The 27,089-nt window shown below is 39.3% G+C and overlaps 1 protein-coding gene across 4 annotated transcripts in view; it reads right to left on the minus strand.

The window, feature by feature from the left end:
• Positions 1–27,089, minus strand: part of itga6a (integrin, alpha 6a) — a 48,061-nt gene that overhangs the window by 19,055 nt on the left and 1,917 nt on the right. For 2 of the 4 annotated variants that reach the window (XM_056268984.1, XM_056268985.1), the window contains exons 2-11: positions 6,808–6,935; positions 6,502–6,581; positions 6,100–6,361; positions 4,201–4,332; positions 3,873–4,086; positions 1,659–1,852; positions 1,461–1,555; positions 947–1,074; positions 776–865; positions 610–671 (exon numbers count right to left, since the gene is read on the minus strand). In XM_056268984.1, the coding sequence (XP_056124959.1) occupies positions 610–671; positions 776–865; positions 947–1,074; positions 1,461–1,555; positions 1,659–1,852; positions 3,873–4,086; positions 4,201–4,332; positions 6,100–6,361; positions 6,502–6,581; positions 6,808–6,935 (1,385 nt within the window). Of the gene's footprint in view, positions 1–609; positions 672–775; positions 866–946; positions 1,075–1,460; positions 1,556–1,658; positions 1,853–3,872; positions 4,333–6,099; positions 6,362–6,501; positions 6,582–6,807; positions 6,936–27,089 lie in introns of all 4 variants that reach the window. The other 2 variants (XM_056268982.1, XM_056268983.1) reach the window with 1 other exon arrangement.

Consider the following 27,089-nt stretch of genomic DNA (forward strand, 5'->3'; position numbering starts at 1 on the left):
CGCTGGTGTTTCTGACGTCACAAACTACCTTGTAACCAATCAGATCAACGTGTGATCGTCAACGAGTGGATCTCTGAGGTGAGTGAGTGAGCGGAGGCGGGGCTCAATTGCATATTCATAGAACCGCGTATACTTAATGAGGCAAGGGTGTAGAGTTACATTCAAGCTATTTTAAGGCACAAAGACATTTTTTTCAAGGAAAAAACATTTCAATATGTCATTTTGGTGATCAAAGATGATTTTTAAGGGATAAAATGATTGACTACAGGGGGACTTTGAGGCCCGTTCACTCTACGAAAAAAAACTATAAAGAAAATTATAACTACATCAGTGTCCACACCAATGGACGATAAAGTTCTGTCTATTACAGTATAAGAGCGCTCTACCGCTTTAAATGCTAGAGCTCTTTTAAGTCCCTTTAATTTCTGATTGACTGTCAATGTTTTTATGGTTCATCAGCTGAAAAAAATAAAAAAACATAGTTGTAGACTGATTCCAACTTTATAGTTATAGTTATCGTCCTTGGTGTGAACGGCCCTTTAGACTAAACAATAAAAAACTGTAATAGATAATGAAAGTTTCTCATTATAAGCGCGTAAACAGACTTACTGATTTTAGGGTTGTAGGTGTGAGGGTTTGCTCTATATGTGAAACAAGCTTCCACAGTCAAGCTGCGAAGAAAAACACATAATTATCTTCACACAGGACAGACTTCAAAATGTCTAGCACGTCTATGAGCGATGCTTTCTCAGTTCTTGTTTTGTCAGTATCTCACCAAATACTGTTGCCACACGTTTTCTTCATCAAGTCAATTTCCTTCGGTGTCACCTTGATGTCTTGCTTGATGCTAATAACCGTTTTGGACCTGAACACAAGACGGATGTTGTTATAGCATCTTAAAAATCTTCAGGTAACAACTTTGATATTAGAAGTGACCTATCAGCACCTGTAAATAAAAACTGTGTCAGAGAGCGACCCAACGGCGAGATCAGGGTACGAGTTCTGATCCAGGTCCATATTTCCGGCCAGAGAATAGCCAAACATCTTAATATTGTGCTGTTTGCCCTCCAGTATCTGCAAGATAACGTTGAATGTCTTAGTGTTTGTTCATAAAGGCTTTATTAATTTGTTAAACAGCAAAGAACACACCATGTATAGACTAAAACCATATTTTTTTGGTATGAAAAAGACAGATTTAGTACAAAGTTACATCAGATGAATGTCAAAACCAAAGTACATTCAGATGTTAAAATATGTAAGTATCTATTTTTTTTCACCAATGTTTTATCCTGAAAATGGAAAACCTTTTAAACTGAATAACACTGGGAAATGCTCATAGTGCTATTTATTCCTTTCAGTTCCACCATTAATTGATCCAAGTAATTTCTCTCTGATGTGTTCCATTAAAATGGCAGACAGAAGAGAAAACGGAGAGAGACAGAAATTGGAGAGTGTCTAACCTGAGCTGGTTTGGTATTAATGCCGTCAGCGGATCCGTGGTAGATGTACACGCTACCGAACCCTGAGTCTGCATATGGAGCTCCTACAGCAATATCTGAGAAGCAAGCAAGCAATATTAAACAACCTTGAACCTGAACAAACCGAAAGAATTCAAATATTCTCCGTCCTAAACTAAAAAATCAACCCTTGCATTCAACCTTCAAAAGAATCCAGATTAATGTCTCCAATGTTCTCCACAGCCAGTCCAAACATTGAGTCTTTGGTTCCATTCAGGCGAGTAGGAGTGACGTCCTTCCACCTTCCAGCTTTATTGATGTAAACGTACACAGCTCCACCCACTTCCTCGTCTCTCTGGTAGAACTGGGGTGCACCAACCACAACGTCCTGCCAACTGGAGGGACAATACACATGATTTAGCTGCCCACCCTTGTGAAAAAGTACAGAGCCCCTAAATGTCAAGTCAAGTCACCTTCATTTATATAGCGCTTTTAACAATATGGACTGTTTCAAAACAGCTTTACAGTGATAATCGGAAAATTTAAGTAACACAGATTGTTTTGGCTTTACAGCAGCTCTAGAATAAAGTTACTGTCCAACTAAAGTTAGTTTTTTAAATGATTCACTTCCATTGCAAAGATCATTAGTTATTAACTTAGGCGCCGCTTACACAAGACCATTTTAACTGAAAACAGAAAACTTTGAATGTGTTCTGGCCACTCATTTGCAGGACAACAGTGTTTGGTGGCTCGAGAACGCAGACTTTGTGATAAGTAATAATAAATGGACCTTTTCAAAAATTAAAATTAAAATACACAGACTTTTGTGTGCGCATGACAAACATTTGCGAATTGTGAAAGAATGGTTGGGAGGAGCATGAAGAATCATTTTCACACATGAATTGGAGTCCAGACCTTAAATTCATTGAAAGTCTTTGTCTATACAAGATCTTGACCAAAAATTGATGCTTGTCTTGATGGAAATAAATATTGTGATGTTATTTCCATCAAGAGGTGCATCAATTTTTGGTCAAGATCTTGTATTGACAATGCAAGAGTCCAGCACTCTGTAAAGTCTCCTCCAGCACATCCCAAAGACTCTCAATGAATTTAAGGTCTGGACTCAGAGGAGACGATTCATGTGTGAAAATGATTCTTCATGCTCATCACAACCATTCCTTCACAGTTTGAGCCTGATGGATCCTGACATGGTCATCCTGGAATATGTTCATGATGTTCTTCCTACATGATTGTTTAAGAAATGAAAAGCTACACACTCCAATAATTGGTTAGAAGAATTGTTGCCAAACATATAACATGCTAGAAATATAATAATCACTGCAATAATGATCCAATCATAGACCATTAAGCACTTGCCTATTTAAATCCAAACAACGAGAATATACTTAAGCGCAAACTGAATGCAATGTTTTAGACGCTTAAGTACATGTTGTGTACAAATAAATGAAAATGTATTATAGTTTAAATGTATATTAAATTCAATTAGCTGACCTTCAGAGTTCTTTTGAGCCACTTAAGTAGGATTTAAGTACATCTTTTAGTAATTTCATTATTACTTCTGTCTTAAAAAAAAGATTAAAGTGCACTGCCAAATGTACTGAGAAGCATTTATGGTAAACTAAGATTAAGTTAGGGTTAAGTTATTAAGTTACGTTAAGTTGTTATGTTTAGTTTAAGTAGGTCAAGTATTTAATTATATTTTAGATTTAACATTTATAATCATGAATATACAATTTAGCACATTTAAAATATATTAACTTTAAATTTTATTTAAAACACACACTAATTAAATAACCACGTACTTCACATGTGCTTTAGTATGTTAGTCAACACATCAAAATCAGTGTAGTACTTCTTTAAAGCATGACAAAAGATTGTTAAAATAAATTATTTAAAATGTATTTTAATGTAAAACTTTTAATTTGACATGATAAGGTGCACTTAACAAGTGTGTTGTTAGTCAAGAAAGTGCACTCTCTTTAAGTACACTTAAGTGGCCTTTTATTTGATTAATATTATATCATCTGCAACAATACATTTTTAAAAAAAAATTAAGATTTGAAGTACACTACAAGTGCACATTCAATACAATTATTGGTAGGATTTTATTTTACAGTCCCGTTTCTCATATGTACTTATTGTATTAATGACACTACCGGGTAATAACTAGGTACTAACCCTGAACCTACACCTGAACCTTAACTAAACCCATGTAATTACATTATATTACTCAATTCTTTCTTAGCTAAGAACACTAAGTACACATACTGTAAAATAAAGTGCAACCCAATTATTGAGATTGAGCAGACTTCTTTTTCACAAGGGCACTCACAATCTACCCACTCCTTTTCATAATAAACAACATTTATTTTCTACAGATCTTGTATCACTCACCCATCTCCGTTTAGGTCCACCACAGCAACATCATATCCAAAGGAGGACGCGAGTCCTGGTCCTTCCAGAATGTGTTCAGACATGAGCCTGGTGGAGGCTTCGTCTTGCTTGCGCAGAAACACCACTGCACCGCTGTGATTGGCTCTCGGCGCTCCGGACACGATGATGAGTCTCCCTTTTTCTGTGATACTGTGGCCAGAATCCAGAGAGAATCCTGTACATATGCAAGATTCAGTGTCACAAAAAACATTAACATCAAAACACACACACACACACACACACACACACACACACACACACACACACACACACACACACACACACTCACCTAAGTAACTGTTGGCTGGTACTGGCACTAGATTTGGATCAAGGCGGTTTTCATCCCCGACCTCATAAGGCCCATCATCAAACAAGCCCATTTCCAGCAGAGTGTTGTTCTTCTGCTCGACGCGCACTATACCTGGAGAACAGATGTGATGGGGTGAGTGCTAAACAACAAGATTATTGGGACACAGGAAAACAGATGATTTGAGTTCTGGTTGTAAGAAACGTGTATTTAATTGTGCAAATCCCTGCGGAAAAAAAAAGTGGTTAATTGTATTGAATGTGCACTTGTAATTCAAATATTGAAAGTATATATTTTTAAAAACTGTAATGTGGATATTATAATATGTATGAAATAAAAGGCCACTTAAGTGTACTGAAAAAGAGAATAGTTTCATGACTGTTTCTTATCACACTTTTTTTTTTTATGACACTTAAGTACACTTTTAAACAGTGCAGTTGCATCCCTTTCCCACTCTACAGATAAAGCGTTGTTGAAAATCCGGTTTGCGTACCTCGAAGTGATAAAATAAAATTCTGTATCAAATTTATAGGCAAGACAAGTAGTTTGTTTAGGCATGGTTTGTTGGGAAATTACAAACCTGCGCACACATATTCAAACGAATATAGCTATAGAATCAATTTTTAATGCGCATGTGAACGCCATCCGGTCACAGGTTCGCGTTTAAAGTCTGTTTAGAGAAAACGCCGTCGTCTTAGTGGCCGCTAATGTAATAACAAATGATAATTTTGCTGGAAGTGAATCAATCAAAACCAACTTTAGCTGGAAATAACATTATTCAAAAATCGCTATAAAGCCAAAACAATCTCTGTTACCGTAAATTGTATGTTTATCTCTGTAAAGCTGCTTTGAAACAATCTCCATTGTTAAAAGCGCTATATAAATGAAGATGACTTGACTTGACACTTTGTAATAATGTCAAATTAAAAGTTTTATTTCAAAGTACTTTTTGAAACGTAATTTTTTAAAGAAGTACACTAATTTCAATGTGTTGACTAATACTACAAAACATGTTAAATCCTTGATTGTAACTGTATGGTGTTTTTTGCTATTTTTATATACATATTTTTTTTAATGTACGAATTTTTAACTTCATCATTACAAATGTGCAATTACATATATTTTTTAAATACATAGCATATACATTTCTATAGAAATTACATTAAAAGTATATTTCAGTTAACCTTATAATATATACTGTGAGTATCAAAAGCCCTCAAAATTTCAGCCAATTTTAAAACACATTTTCATTTAATAGCAATTAGCATGCTATTAAGTGTCCAAAAACATTACATTCAACTTGCACTAAAGTATATTCTTTAAAAGTGTATTATTTCTGTAATAAGAACTCTTTTTTAAAAAGTATGTTACACTGTACTACTTTTTTCACAAGGGAATAAAATTGTGTGAATTAAGTGTTGCAGTGCTCCTCCTCACCAGTGGGGGTCCCCATGCATTCAGAACATAATGCATATAAATGCATATAAAATGTAAGACACTGACTATTTTTAATGATCACTCGATCATAATAAATAAATGGTATCAATATGAGTTGGTCATGAGGTAAGACCCTGCCAAAGGTCAAAACAATGACCTGTGAGTCACTTCTGACCTGCTCTCAGCCTCATTCGACACACCCAGACCACACACAGACTCTTCAGTGACGGCTGATGTGTATTCTGCTTTGTTCTGTGAGTATTTCTATTAGATAACCTGTACCTTTTAACGTTTTGATGGACAGAATGCACATTATTTTTCAGTTTCAGAGTTGGCCAGACTTTATGCCTACAAAGTCTGTGCGTCTGTGTGTGTGTGTTTCAACATTGCTCCTAAAACGCACAAAAACACCCTTTTATGTATTGCATCAAATGTCATTCCTACCTTTCCAGTTGTACGCCCCTGGTGCTCCAAAGATGACATAATGGTAGTCTTTAGTGAAGGTGGCAGCCAAGCCTTGCTGACAGGCCCCGAATCGTTCATGACCCCGAGTGCGCCCATCACAGAATTTCCAGTTCCCCCCATCCTCGTCGGATTGGCTGTCGATGCTCAGGTCTTGACTGAGCATGTAGCAGCGTCCAGTGATGTCGCGCGCCTCCTGGGGTGTGTTCGGGAACAACAGACGCTGGTAGCGATGGGCACATGTCTGACACAGAAAGAAAGATAAAGTACGTGTCATTGTGACATTGCGTGACACAAATAATAAATCTAAAATGTCAAAATGATGACAATGTAACTGGAAGTCAATTAATGGCCCATTAGCATTCAACTCTGTTCTTGACGCACCACAATCTTGCCTCCAGGTCCTTGGCTCTGAACCGTTACACCCATCCACTGGTTCTCCTTATTCTCCACAAGAACATCAACTGTGATGGTCACCGTGAACAGAAACCAAGTCACGATTACAATTTCAAGATCTATCAGAAAATCCTGGCACTGCTGACTAGATGAGCATTTAAACCAATAAAACAACAAATTATAATCACGACAAAAGTCAGTTACAGACATCAACTGCGCCTGAGTTCTCATGTCATATTGTTAAATCTCGGGTACACAGATTTTTTGAAGCTATAAGATGATTTTGCTGCTTACCATCATTGTCAAAGTCCACTCGAGTACAGTCATCAGGATGGGTGGTGATGTCACAGCTGTACAGCCCACCCGTGATGTTTGCTCCCTGATTGGATAAAGCCCTGGCTGTGGGAGCACCAATCAACAATCTGTGCAAAGAAAGAAAGAAAGAATATATATATAATATTGACAATACAGATAAACATACTCTATATTATTAAAACAGACTATTTATGCTATGCATTTTTTGCACTTGCTAGAATATTGCATCAATAATGTAGCACCATGCTAATACAGTATATGTCTACTGGAATTAAGAGTGTTGCAATATACTGGTACTGACAAAAACTGTGATATTAAAAAATAAATTGCTGATACATCACATATTCTAATATCATAAACAAACCAGCGACAAGCAACTATCTACTTGATACTCCAATACAGTAGGGGGCGGTATTGCACATGACGCTGGTTGTCACTCACCATAAAATAACAAAAAAGTTGACGACGCAGAGGCTGCATCCGAAATCGCACTTCCCTACTATACAGTAGGCGAAAAACAGTGTGTGACCAAATAAGAATGTCCGATTTCACTGTATACTCACAAAAGAGAAGCAAAAAAGTACCCGGATGACCTACTACTTCGAGTGTGCTTCCGGTGGACACTTTACTATCCCATGAGGCCACAGGAGAGGATTTATGAATGGAGGTGAAGTGACGCAGCGTAAGGGCCCTTACATAGTCAACGCATCGGTACGCATACGCGTGCGCAAGGCTACACATCGCTACGCTTCGGCCGCCATTATGCGTCGATGCGTAGCCAAATGTGTCATCCTAGTTTTTGATACGCGACGCGCCGATGCACGCAATACTATGCGTTGTCGGTGGGGGCGACATTGCAAGTAATGTACATAAAAAGGTATATTATTATGTTTACAGAAGAAGAAGATTTGAATACAATGGCGGGCGAAGGGGAAAAGTTATGCGAGCTTGTTCGTATACATCCTTTGTTGCCGCCGATGTAAAATCAGCAATATGCACTCCTCTTCAGTTGCCATTTTGATCTGAATATTACGTGACCCGACTCTAGACTCTACTACCCCCTGCTGCGCGATCGGTGTATTGCATTTCACGCATCGCCGGTGACGCTTGTGTACTATGAAAAGGAGCGCGTAGCTCGCGACGCTCCGTTGCTTGCTCGCGTTGACTATGTAACGGCCCTAAGGGCCCTTACATAGTCAACGCATCGGTACGCATACGCGTGCGCAAGGCTACACATCGCTACGCTTCGGCCGCCATTATGCGTCGATGCGTAGCCAAATGTGTCATCCTAGTTTTTGATACGCGACGCGCCGATGCACGCAATACTATGCGTTGTAGGTGGGGGCGACATTGCAAGTAATGTACATAAAAAGGTATATTATTATGTTTACAGAAGAAGAAGAAGATTTGAATACAATGGCGGGCTTAGAGGAAAAGTTATGTGAGCTTGTTGTATTGCCGCCGATGTGAAATCAGCAATATGCACTCCTCTTCAGTTGACATTTTGATCTGAATATCCCGTGACCCGACTCTAGACTCTACTACCCCCTGTTGCGCGATCGGTGTATTGCATTTCACGCATCGCCGGTGACGCTTGCGTCTGCTTGTGTACTATGAAAAGGAGCGTGTAGCTCGCGTCGCTCGCGTTGCTCGCGTTGACTATGTAACGACCCTAAGGTCCTCGCACACTGAGTCCGAAATGTTTGTATGCGTTTTTTCGTATCCGTCATTCGGTGGCTCTGAATTGTCAAAACACCTCTCAAAATGCGAAAAATGCAGAGAATCGAACCCGATCCAAATTTTTTTATTATGGACAAAAGTTTCTAAACGTCGACGGTCGCATTTGTTTTTTAACGTGCGAAAATTTCGGACAAGAATTTCAGCAACGAATACACGTCTGGATAACATTCAGACTATGTAGAACGTACTTTTTAGCGATCGTAATGTAAGTACATACTCAAGAGAGTAGCCTACATTTCAGACGTTAGCCTGTGTGTAGCTAATACTGCCGCACAAAACCATACGTGGAGAGGACAGATTAAAGTGAAACTCTCTACCCGCATCCGAAAAAAGTTAGCGCGCTAGTGTGGGAAATTTTGTAAATACTGTAAAAAAGATAGATTTAAAGTCCTGCAGATTTTAAGTTCGCATTCTTTTAATTCAACTGAGAAATCACACCGGTCACATGATATGAATTTCCAAGGAAGAGTTCACCAAACTTGAACTTTGGAACGCATACTGCAAAATTCGCATGAGCTTGCGTTTCCTCACAAATTTGCATGTGTATGAATGAAAGACAATGGATTGAAAAGTGTAGTGTGACAACAACTCCCTTAGTTGAGTAGCAGCACTATTTAAAGTAGCAGCTACTTTACAACTACACTATTTGCATCTATAGATGATTTTGGAACCGAGTCATAGATTGGTAGAAAGACAAAATACAGGAAAGACCTTGTAATTATGACATGATTATCAGTCTTTCATAAATGAGACTGGTGCTTTCTGATGAAGAGGATCTGACAGATTATTTCATCAGCGGGTGTCTTCCTGTTTCCACGGCCATCAGCCAGCTGCAGAAAATCAATTATTTACACACACACACACACACACACACACACACACACACACACACACACACACACACACACACACACACACACACACACACACACACACACACACACACACACACACACACACACACACACACACACACACACACACACACACACACACACTGCTGTCATCACACCACAACAAAACACGCATTCAATTGTGTAGATTTTGGGGAAACCCTATAATCATGTGTCTTTTTATAAATCAACGTTGAAAAGAATTGAGTATGAGACGCTGGTGAGACGCTTGTGAAATCTGAAGAGAAAAAACTGAATATACATGAAATCAATAACTGTCTCACTCAATATCTTCATTGTATTACAGCACATAAATAAACATTATAATAAATATGATCCATCTGCTGTGTAACCAATCCCTTTTTTCCACAATTCATTCCAGACACACCTTTCCTGAGAGAAGGAAAATTCTTTCCCTGCCTATTATCACATCCATAGCAGTTTAAGTTTTTCAAAGAGTAGTCTTTAATAAAAAATGTACCAGACAGACATTAAAACGGCATGGCAGTGCAGTGAGGCACACAGTGGCAGTTTGCTTAAGTCCTTCACACACACACACACACACACACACACACACACACACACACACACACACACACACACACACACACACACACACACAGCGGTTGAGAACAGCTGGCTCAGCAACTGTTATTCTGATGAAACGCTTCCAGAACATTCTTCTTGTTTGACAGCCCTTGTGAATCAACAGTTCTGGGCACTTCAGTAAATGAAAAAAATAATAACTTGTTTCTGTCAGACTTACAGTCAACAAAGGGAACTTGTTGTAAGACAAATGAAGAAATGAAAAGAAAAACGTTGGCATCCATTTTTTTCCAGGCAGAGTTCTGAGCATGTTTCTAACATTAAAGACTGTATTACGGAGCCCCGCACATGACATACGGGGAAAGATGTCTGCGTCTGAAAGCTGTAAAATGCTTCTTCTACTGCCAGGATACTGAGCTAAGGCAACAAGGCACATCCAAATCCAATGATCGTGTCACTTCCTGTCTCCTGAGATTCCTTCATGTGAATGATTTTTGAAGGCAGCATTGATGTATCCTTCGCTGTCTTTGATATCCCACAATCCTGTGCTTCCCATTCTGTGACTGTTGAGTTAAAAAATAAAGATGGGCGTCTGAAAGTTGCAGTACTGATAATTTGTTCCCTTGTTTTAGTTCAATAAAAACGAGCTAAATAGTTCAACATAACAAAGATTTACTAAAACGAGAGAACGAACTATTAATTTCTAATTTGTGGCCATGATATAGCTATATTTTTGTCTACATGTCATGTGCGGGTTCAGTATAAAATAACTGAAAAATGTACTTGGAAGTTTGCTATATCTGAAACAAACTCTTTTGGGGATGTCATCAAAAAAAAAGGTTCATTAAGAGACTTCAAAAAGTCTACAAAAATTATATTTTTATGGGTCTATACTTCTACATAAGTGAATCAATCACAATAAAACAAGATTGTTACCATTATTATCGACAATGCTGTATGTGCTGCAAGTATGCAATGTCAGATTGCAAATTAAATTGAAAAACTGGATGAAAAACAGTAAACAAGTAAGGAATGATGTCACAGTCAGCTGATCATTATCACAAAATAATCTCCAGAAGGGTGATCCGGACCCTGACACAAAATTTGCACAAAATCTGCTGCTTAGCACAACCGTCTAATAAACAGACTGGTAGTCCAGAATGCAGAAATAAATAAACCAGTGTCATTGGAAAAGCATGCCTGTGGTGAAATTTCCAGTAGCACCTCAATGCAGTACATGAGATCCACGGGGAGGAGTCGGATCAAGATCCAAGGGGTGGAGATGGGTAGGATTAGGGGTGGGTTTAGGGATTAGGGGTGGGTTTAGGGATTAGGGCTGGGTTTAGGGATCAGGGGTGGGTTTAGGGATCAGGGGGCGGAGATGGGTAGGATTAGGGGTGGGTTTAGGGATTAGGGGTGGGTTTAGGGATCAGGGGGCGGAGATGGGTAGGATTAGGGGTGGGTTTAGGGATTAGGGGTGGGTTTAGGGATCAGGGGGCGGAGATGGGTAGGATAAGGGGTGGGTTTAGGGATTAGGGGTGGGATTAGGGATCAGGGGGCGGAAATGGGTAGGATTAGGGGTGGGTTTAGGGATCAGGGGGCGGAGATGGGTAGGTTTAGGTATGTAAGGTGGGAGGAGTTGGATCTGAATCCGACTCCTCCCCGTGGATTTCATGTTCTGCAGTGAGGACCATCTCGAAATTTCAGCAAAATGATATGTTGCTTCTTGCTTGTTTCGTGACATTTTGTTCAGGGTTATCTGAAACAGATAAATGTTAATCTAACATACATACCTCGGCAGTTCAGAAATTAAATGTCCGGTAAGTGGTGCTAAAAAGGTTAACGCTCAATTGCATCACCTGACCAATAATGTTTGCAAAAGAAAGCGTGAGATAAAAACCCATATGCTGAAGCAACCATGCCATTTTGTCTTGCTTTTACAGTCAGTCTTATCTTGACTCGTACCCGAGAGCTTCACATCGCAAGTGCAGTGCTGTGCCAGGTGAGCTATCAAGCAAGTTTACCATGTGAGAAAAGCTGTACATATCGAGCTGGTTAACATCAAAATGTATTCGTCTACAAATCATGCACTATGGTAAAAGTGTTTTAAGGCCATAAGATGGTATTGTGCAAGGAACAGTATGATATAAGTCTTTATTTATCAATAATCTGCCCCTGTAATCATAATTTGAGTGAAAAGGAATAAAAGCTCTGGATGTTTTACTGCTACTAGTGTTCATTTCAGCTGGAAACTGCAGTAAATTGTATGTACGTTTTAAGAGTTTTGCAAAAACATGATGTGGAGGCATGTGAACCTGGATCAATAATTTTTTTTAGCTTAATAGTATACCCTTGTAGTGCTTACTTGTAAGTATTACCATGGTAAAACATTACAGCAAATAGTTTTTTCCCCATTTCATTTCCACAAAGATGTGGCAGGTGGACAGAAAGGTCTGGAAAGCTCCAGCTTTCCCTTCAAACATGGTTGGGAAATTCAACACGTATCTGATGAACAACACAGGGATTTACATGCCAGAGCTGGAGTTTTTCTACATGGGAAACAGGCCAGCCATTATGGTGTTGAGAGGTTTCATCAGCGTTTCATCTGTGCACCCAGTGCCCCTTAATCTACTTTCCATGGCTAGTCCATTCAGCATGCAGGCGGACTGTGGGAAAACAGGAGACCACCAGTGGCTTACGACTGGGACACTCCACCATACAGATGAATCAAACGTTTCATTGTAATCACAAGATAATAGGCACTGTCACTCAATTGTCTATTATGAACGTCCACAGCAACACATGAGACTTTAAGAGCAACTCAATAACTTCAAACAACATTTACCACAGTGAAATTGTGGTTTAACCCACCATTATCAAAAAAATGTGTCCCAGCTAATGTGGACTTCGGTCTCGTGGGTCCACGAAGTCCCGTTTGTTATTGTGGCTTTCAAAAGTGTGTTCACTTGCAGCAGCTTTGTAATCATAGACTGCACAGCAGACTATTAACACCATGTGTCAAAGAGTATAGATTCACAAGAGGGCTCTGAGGACTGAGGTCCATTTTGGACAAGGTCAAAGATTCTGAGAGTTATCTTACACTCTTTACAGAAGATTCACAGATTATGGTTTTACAGGATTAAAAAAACTTTTGACATTCCTTCACTTTGACGTGGTAAATTGTTCTTCCTTGGGATTTCGTAGAACTGTACTTTTTGTTGTGATTACACTAACCCCGCCTGTGAAACAATATATATATTGTGTTCAGCAGAAGAAAGAAACTCATACAGGTTTGGAACAACATTAGACTGTACAGAATTGTAATTTTTGGGTGAACTATCTCTTGAATTTTTTTTATGTAGCCTAAAGCATAAAAATTTAGATTTGAGATTTTGAGAAATGAGAATGAAATTTTATACCGAAATGTTATATGTTAATTAATTGATGTATTATTGACATACACTCACCTAAAGGATTATTAGGAACACCTGTTCAATTTCTCATTAATGGCAGTTGCTTCAATGCATTCTCCTGAACTCCAAACTGAATGTCAGAATAGGAAAGAAAGGTGATTTAAGCCATTTTGAGCGTGGCATGGTTGGTGGTGCCAGATGGGCCGGTCTGAGTGTTTCACAATCTGCTCAGTTACTGGGATTTTCACGCACAACCATTTCTAGGGTTTACAAAGAATGGTGTGAAAAGGGAAAAACATCCAGTATGTGGGCGAAAATGCCTTGTTGATGCTAGAGGTCAGAGGAGAATGGGCCGACTGACTCAAGCTGATAGAAGAGCAACTTTGACTGAAATAACCACTCGTTACAACCGAGGTATGCAGCAAAGCATTTGTGAAGCCACAACACGCACAACCTTGAGGCGGATGGGCTACAACAGCAGAAGACCCCACCGGGTACCACTCATCTCCACTACAAATAGGAAAAAGACGCTACAATTTGCAAGAGCTCACCAAAATTGGACAGTTGAAGACTGGAAAAATGTTGCCTGGTCTGATGAGTCTCGATTTCTGTTGAGACATTCAGATGGAAGAGTCAGAATTTGGCGTAAACAGAATGAGAACATGGATCCATCATGCCTTGTTACCACTGTGCAGGCTGGTGGTGGTGGTGTAATGGTGTGGGGGATGTTTTCTTGGCACACTTTAGGCCCCTTAGTGCCAATAGGCCTATTTCACAAGATGGCCCCCGAGACCGGAAGTAGGGTAAACTCTTTTCCGGTGAAAGCGCTAGCAGTTACAGTCGGAGGACAAATGCGGAAACTATAAGCGGTTTAGTCCTGTTGCTTACCTTTTTTTATGGTGTTTATGTCAACCCAAAGAAGAAACAACCCTATTTATCACTTCACAGCTTTCCGTGTCTTACGGGTTTTCATGGAACAACTGGGGAGACGTTAAATCACGCCAGACACAGACGGCAAAAAGACTTCTGGTCGCGCCGCCCGCCCGAATCGCTATTCATTTTCAAAATGGACTTTGAACAGCTTGTTTTCTCTCCCAGTCATTCATATAACGTTATCTGACAAAAGTAAGAATATCAGATGTTGTCCGTTTTGTTGATAGTTTTCAGGGAGTTGTGAAAAGATTGAAATTGGACAAATTCTTGACGTTTGCTTAGTGCTTACATAAAAAAAGTTCCATTCATTTTTGGCATGACACTTGATGAATAAGCTCACATTTAACGTTAATATATCGGAAAACAATAAATAAATAAATTGAAATGATGTCTGATTGTAGGCTATGAGTTAAATCTAGTGGCTTTTGTTAAAAAAAATCATGTTATTAAGTGTTAGTCCAGGAGATTGCAGCAATCTTCCACTACTAGATTATGGCTCCTTTTTCATGTTACCATGAATGAAACTAAGAATTGTACATCTTTACAGTGAATTTGACCTAACGTTGCTAGTATGTCTAATAATGAAATTAAGGCAAATAAAAAAATATTTAGACAAAAAACATAAATGAAGTGATTGATTTTACACGTTTAAAAAAAATCATGTTACAAAATAATATTTAACTGTCTGGGGTCCCCTTATGAAAATAAAATATTCCCTATATGAATGATCAATATATGAAATGGTTTAACAGTATATTTGAAAACATACAGAATAATATATGGTGATAATATATTGAATGAAACATGTCATTCAAGTCACTTTTTGCATAGAAACAAGTCATTTTCATATATTTAAAAATGTGAGAATATATTTACTAATATATAATGTAATTTTATATTCAGTAATACACTAAAAAATATATACAGGGATTAAAGTTATCCGTCGCTACGACGGACTTCCGTTAATATCAGGTTTCCCCCTGTCCTTATGTCTTAAACAGGGGCGGTTTCTTCATTAGGGCGATTGGGCGACGCACCACCAAAGTGTAAAAGTGACTTTTTCAATCACATTCACAATCTCATTCAACCACAGAGTTACGCTAGCCGTCACTATAGTCCAATCAGCGTCATGTCACGTTCTGTAGAGTACCGCCTCTTTTTGGGCGATTTCACTATGGCTGAGAATCGCCCAGAGTGTTCCCATAGACTTGCATTCAAAGATGTTTTTTTTCTAACTGCAGGCACTGCAATGCATTCTCTATGGGTTCCGGGAGGGCTCGCACTAACGTGCTTACGTCATCATACGTATCCTTAACTTGTGCAGCGATTGGTGGGAACAAACACACACTATTAAAAATCTTTAAGATTAAGTGACAAATAATATTTGAAAACAATTTTGAATTTGAATAACAAGAAAAAATGAAACACTACTATAATATCTTTATCAAATGTGATTAAAAAAATAAAAATAAAAAAGAACGAGAGCGAGAGAGACTGTTGGGACCAGTTGAACTTGAACAACGTCATGGCGAACGCAGTCATAACACAGTCATTTATCGTGTCATTAAAATAAATACCATTCACCCCGTCGTAGTAATCAGCATACATTGAGCAGGAGCAAGTAGGAACAGGAACAACAAGATCTAGGAGGGCCTTGGGAGAAGAAGACAAGCAGAGGCTGTCTTAAGAGGTATTTATTGCTGAACATTTTAATACTCGAGTGTTGGAAAATCTCACTTTGTTTTTACAATCAGTTTAGGAAAGGATGGTAGCAGTCTTTTTTACTCCTAGCATTGTACTTTGAAATTTGTACATTTCTATTCGAACACCAACACAATCTTTATCCTACATGTCAACGATTCAGTCAACAATATTATTTGTCGCCACCTAGTGGATTCTTTAATAAAATAACTTAAACTATCTGAGTGGATTGAAAATACATTTACTGGTCAAAAACCCTTGTCAAACTCCATTTGAGCTTGAATTTTGGTAAAATGTTAATTAACGTAATAACACACACACACACACACACACACACATCATCAGCGCTGTCGGACGGAAGCCTTGTATGTCCAAAACTGTTACTTTTCAGGAAACGAAAGAAAACCTGTTTTTCCCCCAAAATAATTCCCAAGCTCTTTTAATGCTTTCCATTGGTAAAATATTTGTAAAACACATTGACAGATGTAAAGGGTGACCAATAGCATTCATTTTTGAAAAAATAGGGAAATATACAATATGGATTCTGCCTGATACATTGTTGCTGTCGGGATGGAAACCTTGTATCTCTATATTTATATTATAATAAATAATTTATTTTATAACTAAAATAAATGTATTTATTTTGTCAGGTCTGCAACACAATCTTAAAGTAGAGAAGTTGCCTTTACATGCTTAAGCTGTTAATTTATCCATTGCATGGGTGGACCTTATCCTTATCAATAATCCAAACATTTGCCCCCCCTGAGAGATTTTGCAGGAGCCGCCACTGGTCTTAAATCACCCTTTTCATTATTTTAAGGCCGTAAATATGCTTATATTTCTCAAATAGTGTAATAAATGTCTTAATTTTAGTTCGAATGGGTCGGAAGGACGAGGTGTTCACCCGCTTAGGGAGATGTGATCAAAGCCTGGACTGGAGCAAAAGCCCGTTCCTCTCTGCAAAGAAGCGTTCTATTTTCACTCCGCTCCTGATCCACTCCGGGTTTTCCAGTCCCACTCACGGGAAAAACTGCTCCGTGTTCAAACAACTTTAAAAATGATTCCAATATGTTTATTTTTTTAAACCACAAACGTCTGAATTTATAAGACTATATGTAACGGTTTGGAAAGTATTTTACACGTTTAATAAATGTCCCAGCTGCCCTTGCTTGCACAAGTAAACAGCAGGCCTGGCATAGCGCACCCAGGTAAAAAGGAAAGAAAGTTACAGAAAACAACTTCTTCAAACAATTTTAATTTGCCAACAGGTAATAATAATAAATAAAAGTGCATGACGTGCAAATCGGGTAACAATCAAGTGCAATATAAACATGTTTTGTCAGGGCATCAGTCCCGAACCGGCATCAACACTCCATTTCAACATCTGCTTCCTCCTTCACACGCGCCTGGCGTGATTTAACTTCTCCCCGGTTGTTCCATGAAAACCCGCAAAACACGAAAAGCTGTGAAGTGATCAATTGGGTTGTTTCTTCTTTGGGTTGAAACATAAAAAGGTAAGCAACCGCTTTAGTAACCGCATTTGTCCTCCGACTGTAACTGCTAGCGCTTTCACCGGAAAAGAGTTTACCCTACTTCCGGTCTCGGCGGCCATTTTTGTGAAATAGGCCTATTGGGCATCGTTTAAATGCCACGGCCTACCTGAGCATTGTTTCTGACCATGCCCATCCCTTTATGGCCACCATGTACCCATCCTCTGATGGCTACTTCCAGCAGGATAATGCACCATGTCACAAAGCTCGAATCATTTCAAATTGGTTTCTTGAACATGACAATGAGTTCACTGTACTAAAATGGCCCCCACAGTCACCAGATCTCAACCCAATAGAGCATCTTTGGGATGTGGTGGAACGGGAGCTTCGTGCCCTGGATGTGCATCCCACAAATCTCCATCAACTGCACGATGCTATCCTATCAATATGGGCCAACATTTCTAAAGAATGCTTTCAGCACCTTGATGAATCAATGCCACGTAGAATTAAGGCAGTTCTGAAGGCGAAAGGGGGTCAAACACAGTATTAGTGTGGTGTTCCTAATAATCCTTTAGGTGAGTGTACATATTATACATATATACGTATACATATACATATTATTGACATTTTTTTCACTGATATTTCATTTTACTAATAAATTTATACAAATCATTCCACTGAATTGACTAATTGTTGCTACAATCAAGCACTTGTGGTACCCCCATTCGTTTAAATGTTTTTATGCTTTTAGCTTTTTGGACATGCGCATCATAATAAATAGGCCTGTTTTACAAAACTTTAAGAATTTTCCCTTAAATGTGTTATATATCACTGAAAATGGAAGAATCTCAGCTTTAATGTGGTATGTGTCCAAAATATGGAGAAAATGACTTTCGCTTTAAACCTACAGATGGATAAGTATTTGCAGTATTGGGAAAGACGGATTGTGTTTACGACTTCATGACATGTTTATTGACCAATGTACCATCTGATATATATACTTGAATCAATTTTGTTTTATGTAAGAATGTATTGGTGACCAAACGATTGTTCTGAAAGATTATATGTTGTTGTGGCTGTTTTTTTTTTTGTTTTTTTTTTTTAAAAAGGAAAAAGAATAAAAAGAAAGTTTCAAAAAGAAAGTTCAAAAAAAAAATTTAAAAAGGAATTTCTCAAAAGCATGATTTTCTGAGCCCGAAATTCAGCAAATCTTTGAATATTAGAATTGAGCTTTTCAGCCATTCTGACAGCTCTACTATACACCCTCCCCCAACAAACTCAATTTGTAACGTGATTGTGCTAGTCTAGATTTGGCTGTGATTTAGCAGGTTTTGGATGGCAATTGGGCTGGTTTTGCTACGCAAACCTGTCAACCCTGGCCAGCATGCTATTGTTTTGGCTATTGTCAATGGGTATTTGCCTCTTAGTCACAGAAAGGATAGAGGAGACTGGCCTTGGGTCATTATTGGACAGAGCGACTAATGACTGAGACAAATCATTAAAGATGAATGTGGAGAATGTGCCCATTCAACCTGACACTCCCCTTTTCCAACCAATATAAGGAAGGACAAAAGATCTCATTAGAGATATGATGGGAAAACACAGCATTTGACTTAAAAAGCCAAAGAATGTTGCTCTGTCTTATTTCCGGGCATGAAAGGAAATACATTGTTCTGAGAAAGATTTGAGTTTGATTAGTCTAAGCATGCCACAGTAATCAGGGTCGTCAGGGGTTAGTCTGATTGAGCACAATTCCCTCAAACAAACAATGGACATTAAACATAGCTTTCTCGAAGTCAGAATGCGCATCTATGATTATCTCTATCAATCAACTAAACAGGTTTATTTTTTATAGAAAAGGTAAATACTAATTCTAAATCTACATTGTCAATTCAGGCAGTTGTACACTAAAATGAAATATTATGCACAAAACAAAAGCATTATTTTCCTTATTTTATTTTCAGATGTTATTTGGCTTAACTTCTATGTGTGTGTGTGTGTGTGTGTGTGTGTAGCTGTGTCCTCTATGTCGTAGCAGCTGGCTGCAATCTGTCACACCGTAAAATTGCTTTACCTCTGCTAGAAAAATATTTTTACTACTAAACTTAAATTTAAGTTTAGTAAATTTAAATTTACAATAAACACGACTCCAGTGTAAAGATGGACAGTTTGACTAAATTCTTATATCACAGTATGAATAATTATACATCACGTTTTTTTTTTTGCTGGGATTCCCAAATTCTTATATATTACCCTAAATTTTTCAATAATATAGTGATTGAATGACCTAAATTATTGCAGAAAACTGCAGTCTACTACTACCACTAATACCAGTACAGTAATACTACATTCACAATGTAAATATATTCATCCTGTCAGTCCACACAAGTCCAATGATTGAGCTAATAACTGTTTCAGATTTCTGCTTCATCAGTGAAGAGGGAAAATGACCAGACTCAGCTGTTTCTGTTCGTCACTTTAGTCATGCAGAAGTTTCCATCTTTCCATTAGAAATAGAGCACATCCATAACCTTTCACTAATTCTCAAAGTGTTACACAGTCCAAAAGCATCCGTGCCAAAGCTTTAGCAGCTGCGGCGTGTTGCAAACTCTGCTCAGTAGTGAGTTCATAATCATGGCAACTGTTTTAGAAGTTTATCTCTGTTCATAATGATTCTACAGAGAAATCACTCCAGTTGTCTGAGATGATATGCGCTGACAAAGCTTTATTGTGCCGGACATCTTGTGTTGGGTATTGCACTGTCGTGTGATGTGTGCATTGGGGTGCGATGGGTGTGTTGGGTTAAACTGGATTGCAATGCGTTTGCTTCGAGTTTTGTATTTGGTTTGGGTTATGCTCAAGTGTAATGCTGGTGTGCTGTATTATGTTGGGGTTAGGGGTGTGATGCGTTTGTTTTCGGTAGGGATGCGTCACAATACTCAATTAAAGTTCGCCAGCAGCCATATCACCCTGTAGCCCTAGACTGGTTGCCCACTGAAGCTAAGCAGGGCTGAGCCTGGTTAGTACCTGGATGGGAGACCTTCTGAGAAAACCAGGTTGCTGCTGGAAGAGGTGTTAGTGAGGCCAGCAGGGGGCGCTCACCCTGTGGTCTGTGTGGGTCCTAACGCCCCAGTATAGTGACGGGGACACTATACTATCAAAGAGCACCGTCCTTCGGATGAGACGTTAAACTGAGGTCCTGACTCTCTGTGGTCATTAAAAATCCCAGGATGTCTTTCGAAAGAGTAGGGGTGTAACCCCGGCATCCTGGCCAAATTTGCCCAGTGGCCTCTGTCCATCATGGCCTCCTAATCATCCCCATATATATACCAATTGGCTTCATCACTCTGTCTCCTCTCCACCAGTAAGCTGGTGTGTGGTGGGCGTTCTGGCGCAATATGGCTGCCGTTGCATCATACAAGTGGATGCTGCACATTGGTGGTGGTTGAGGAGATTCCCCCTTCCATGTGAAGCGCTTTGAGTGCCTAGAAAAGCGCTATATAAATGAAATGAATTATTATTATTATTATTAAAGGTAGGTGATTTGTTCCAGACACATTTTTTGTTATGCTGGTTAAAAGTCTCTTCGCATCCTGATAGCAATCACTAAGCTAAGTGCTCTAAATGTATTTACAGTCAAACCAAAATTTATTCAGACACCTTGAACATTTCTCACATTATCACAGTTTATTCATGGAAATAAAATGACAAGAACTTATCAAATCAGTTGATATTTCACTGGTTTTGGACTGCTTTCTGTTAGACTGTCTCACAAATGAACTAGGTTGAATAGATGTCAGCTGTTAAATTTAACGATAAAACCAATTTAGGTCAACCAATTACCAAGCGATGCTTCATTTTGTTCAGTCTGTGGTGTAAAAAGGTCGCATTAGCAATTAAAGACAAAACACTTCAGCAAAACATGGTCAGGTCAAAGTGTCTGAATAATCTTTGGTCCCAAATTTGTATAAATGTTACTGGTAGTAAGGATTTTTGGTTATAATATGTCACAGTTTACTTTATTTTGCTATCCTCACTTACATAAATGAACTATAATGTCCTGCACACACTAAAAAAATATTAAAAATGATATCTGGTGTCTGAATAATTTTTGCTTTGACTGTGTATGTATGTGTCGTCTGTGGAAGGCGTAGGACCATAAAATGTTCGTCCAATAAGTCGTTCTGAATGCAATGATACGATGTCCTCCCTGCCTGTCAGCGTATGCATTTCCACACACACATGCTCTCGCAGACATCACACGTCATCAGAGCGTTTCATGCTGTGCAGAGTTAGACAGACGTCAGTCACTGAGAGCCACAAACGAAACCGCAGCCGCCTCTTACAGTTCCTCCTGAACCAAAACAACCAGCTTATGCTGAGTTCACATCATACCTACTGTAATCTAGAAGAGATGGAAACCCCGGCTGTTAAACTCGGAGCGGTTCGTGACTGGAATTTAAATGCGTTTCAATGGCAACACTATAAACCCCGAAATGAATCTGCAGCAGTCAAGTGGTACAAAGCTTTTAAGTTGTTTGTGTTCATTATTATTGTAATGTTATGTGCTTTGAGTCTCTCGTGACGCTTTTGTTTGCTCCTGCTGCTGCTGTTCATGTGTTTTAAAGGTGTGGCTTATGTTTTCAAAGCTAGCAATTAAATTGCTAGCCTCGCCGAAAATTGCAGTAGCACCTCATTGCAGTACACGAGATCCAGGGGGTGGAGTTGGATCCAGATCTAAGGGGTGGAGATGGGTAGGATTAGGGGTGGGGTTAGGGATCAGGGGGCGGAAATGTGTAGGATTAGGGGTGGGGTTAGGCATCCGGGGGCGGAGATAGGTAGGTTTAAGGGTGGGGTTAGGGATCAGGGGGTGGAGATGTGTAGGATTAGGGGTGGGGTTAGGGATCAGGGGGCGGAGATGTGTAGGATTAGGGGTGGGGTTAGGGATCAGGGGGCGGAGATGGGTAGGATTAGGGGTGGGGTTAGGGATCAGGGGGCGGAAATGTGTAGGATTAGGGGTGGGGTTAGGCATCCGGGGGCGGAGATGTGTAGGATTAGGGGTGGGGTTAGGGATCAGGGGGTGGAGATGTGTAGGATTAGGGGTGGGGTTAGGGATCAGGGGGCGGAGATGTGTAGGATTAGGGGTGGGGTTAGGGATCAGGGGGCGGAGATGGGTAGGATTAGGGGTGGGGTTAGGGATCAGGGGGCGGAGATGTGTAGGATTAGGGGTGGGGTTAGGGATCACGGGGCGGAGATGTGTAGGATTAGGGGTGGGGTTAGGGATCAGGGGGCGGAGATGTGTAGGATTAGGGGTGGGGTTAGGGATCAGGGGGCGGAGATGGGTAGGATTAGGTATATGTAAGGTGGGAGGAGTTGGATCTGGATCCAACTCCTCCCCCTGGATTTCGTGTTCTGCAGTGAGGACCATCTCGAAAATTGCCTACCCTACATTTAACTAGCTATAGGCATCCAACAATCATTTACATTACATTTACATTTATTCATTTAGCAGACGCTTTTATCCAAAGCGACTTACAAATGAGGAGAGCAAAGCAATTAAACTAACAATAGGACAACAACATGTGAATGCCGAGACCCTTCCCAGTTTAGTCTAACGCAGTATATGCATTTTTTTTTTTTACCAACTAGTTGAATAGTGAAATCAATTAGATTTTTCATTTTCATTTTTTTAAACAGCTATTTACATCTCTTGCTTTAGTGTGCCAGTCAGAAATCAGGAAACATTTCCATACATCAGTTTTGCCATTACTTGTAAAGATCTAGTAAGATTTTTGTGAGTCCGGCACCAGATGGTATGATCCACTCAGAGATCCGATCTCACCATCATCGAGTTAGTCAAGGATTTCATGAAGAAACAGAGGAAACTGAGACAGACTAGATGTATAAGAACGGTGGTAACATCTCTTTAAGCTTCTTGGAGAAACATACCTTAAAAACGTTTTACCATTGATGAGACAAGTGCAACTGTTCTAATATGTGATCAAACGCATGTGGAGAAATCCTGACGGAAAAGCAGGGCTGGATCTCTTTCAGCAAAGTCTACGGGAAGAATATCACCATCAAAATTGAAACGTGTTTGCAAGTTCAGTTTACATTTGGTTTTCCTAATTGTACACGTACAATGCTCATCTCTTGGATACTGACTGATTCCTATTCTCGAACAGATATGCAAGTGTATAGATGCACTTATCGGCCCCATGCATACAGACAGTGAGACTAATGAGACTAACCAACATCCCTTCAGATCTGTAGCTTACAGATGTGTAAGCACTGTAAGCTACAGATGTGTTTCTACAGTATAATGCAAAAATGAACTATTTTGGATATAACAGCGAGTTTCAGTTTCAGCCACAAATATAAAAGCAGGCCTCATACATTACTCAGGAGAGTGTTGTAAACCATTGTAAACATTGTCTACTGTTTTAAAAATCACAAAATAGGGCTTAAAATATACCCACACCTGAGGAGACCAACACAAACACACAACTAGGAGCCACCATTCTCACAAAAAAGAAAGGAAAAGGGGCCTCTAGTGATCTATCTCTCATGTTACATGCACAGATGGCCTGGCGAACATATTCCCTGATTTCTCCTGTTCCAGTGTAAACAAATGCCAACCGATGCTCTAGATGCTCACAGATCTCATAATAGAGGAGTCGATGAGAAATAACACAGGAAACTGTATGAATGACAGGAAGGAAGACCTTTTGTGTGCCATTAAAGAGAAGCTACTAAGTCTAAGTGTGTCTGCTAGGAGATACAGGTACACAAACACAACCACATAGAGAAAAATTCTATATCGGTGCAACTGTGCACTTCTTAAACCTTTAACACATTTCTCATTAACCTATGTGCATGAAAACTCATAACCTATGTGCATGAATACTGAGTTACAGAGTTGAACTGAGGGAAATGCGGTCATGCAGCACCAAAAGGCTTTCAACACCAGAGCCCACTGCGATCTTACCACCAGACACACATGAGAATGCTGGACTGAACGAGGCACAACTCAAACTCTGTGTAGGCCAACATGTCAGTGCGCATTATTAAAATTACAAAAATGTTCTAATGCATTCTCATATTAAATATGGCCGGGTTCGTCATAGGTGAAGCAGTAAGACAGATCCCCATCAGCCTCTCTGTAATAAACTCCCTCTTTCCTGTCCTTGGTAAACTCTGTGTACCTAACCTTAACCCCACAGAACTGATCCTCTTTTCGGGGTAAACTGAGAAAATCCCGGCAAACTGCTGAAGAATTCCAAGCAGCCGATGCGCTGATCAAAACAGACAAATCTACAACAGCAAAAGAGGAGTTTGGAAACGCTCAGCCCAAGTCAAATGTAACCTGCAATTTATTTAAAAACAAACATATCGAGAAATACTCTGTGAGTTGTTTTGGTACAACATTAGGTCTGCTCTGCACATTATTATTTTATTTTTTTTGCATATTAAAAAAGATTATTGATTGTTTTTGAATCTGAATTTTAAGAAGAGAGAATAAATAGGTATTTTCATAAACCTGAATGAATCCAATTCGATTCTCAACCTTAAACTTTGCAATCCAATTCACATTTTCATTTATGCATACAAATACATCAGAAGAGCTTTTATTTAGTAAATATTCAGTATCTTCCACTGACCAGTTTGTAGGCCATAAACATTATGCACGTTCGTTAGAAATAAAATGTACGTAAACAGAGGTCATATACTGTAATAAGAGGGCTCTGGTGAACAACATACGCATCACACACGCACTGGACGTGTGTGCAAGGTATTTTTGCATCTGATTGAGAAATGCTTAGTTTTTGTCTTATTGATCAGATTATTTCAGGTCTACACCCTCCCTTTCAATCTGATTGAAATTTCATATAGATCAAGCTCAATTGGATTGACTAAGGTGTTTATATGAAGGCTTTTCAATCTGATTGATTCATCAATCTGATTACTAACTGATTATTTGTGTGCACGTATTGATGAAAAGATATAATTCATGCACATCGATACACCTGTGAAAATGCACACACATTACTACCCACACTCAACCGTACATGAGTAGTGATTTGAGAAGAGCATTGTACGAAGTGTATCAGATACCACTTTCACCCTGGAAATGACCTGTGTGAGCCATTGTGCTGAGAGCAGCAGCCTGGCAAACACCCAGTGATTGAGTGCCATTCACATACATTATTCAACCAACCCCACACGAATCAACAAAATCCACATCACACTGGAAATAAATATGAAAAGCCTTACAGACATACACATCAACAGAAGGAAAACAGACAGGCCTGTTCACAGGTGCGAGACATTTTCATGGATGCTGTAAACAGGTGTCTTCCACCACACACAAGAAAACTCACACTTGTTCGTTTGACACAACTGTTTAAACACCCTGGCAAACAAACAAACACACACACACACAATCCCTGTGTGTCCTATTTAGCCAGTGACCCCCCTCACACTCAGACTCTAAGTAAATCATTCAGCCTTTTCGTTAATCGCAAATCGCAAACTCTTTTCAGTCTTGCAGAGAACTGGTCTCTGCAAAGCAACATGTCATTTCTTTCCATCTTACCTAGAGACTGAATTAACAACTGGACTTTAAGGAGGTTGTTTTTTGACGTTAAAGGACAACTCCGGCGCAAAATGAACCTCGGGTGTAATAACACATTGGTACAGACTAAATCGTTCCCTGAGATTTGTTTTCATGATAATCGAATATAAAGAGTTTTATCTCTAAAAACAGTTTAGCTTATAACGCTAGTATATTGGGCATCGAGTAAGCAAAAAAGAGATCGCTAGTTAATACCATTAACAAGGCTCAAATTAGCCCCACACTAACATGGCAGCATAATGAGTGTCCTTACATGCAAACCGAAGCATTGAGAACTTTGTAAGTGTATAGACAGTTTAATAAGAAGATACTTTACACAGACAGTACAGTTAGCGCACACAGACAGGAGCCATCTTGGAAAACAGTCTCGATCAATCGAACCACGAAGGTGAGCGAACAGTACGTGTAGATATTGAAGATAAGATAAATTATATTAATTTTTTTATTTTCTCTGTTGCGTTCAGTGCTTCTCTTATGCGCTCAGTGCTTTCTTCCGGAAACAACGGACCATATGAGATTCCAAGTCACAGTTCAGCTTACGTATCACCGTGTTCGTGGTTTGACTGATCGAGACTGTTTTCCAAGATGGCTCCTGTCTGTATGCGCTAACTGTACTGTCTGTGTAAAGTATCTTCTTATTAAACTGTCTGTACACTTACAAAGTTCTCAATGCTTCGGTTTGCATGTAAGGACACTCATTATGCTGCCGTGTTAGTGTGGGGCTAATTTGAGCCTTGTTAATGGTATTAACTAGCGATCTCTTTTTGCTTACTCGATGCCCAATATACTAGCGTTATAAGCTAAACTGTTTTTAGAGATAAAACTCTTTACATTCGATTATCATGAAAACAAATCTCAGGGAACGATTTAGTCTGTACCAATGTGTTATTACACCCGAGGTTCATTTTGC

Source organism: Rhinichthys klamathensis, unplaced genomic scaffold, assembly GCF_029890125.1.
Source record: "Rhinichthys klamathensis goyatoka isolate OS25496 unplaced genomic scaffold, OSU_Roscu_1.1 h1tg000279l_1, whole genome shotgun sequence".
NCBI lineage: Eukaryota > Metazoa > Chordata > Actinopteri > Cypriniformes > Leuciscidae > Rhinichthys > Rhinichthys klamathensis.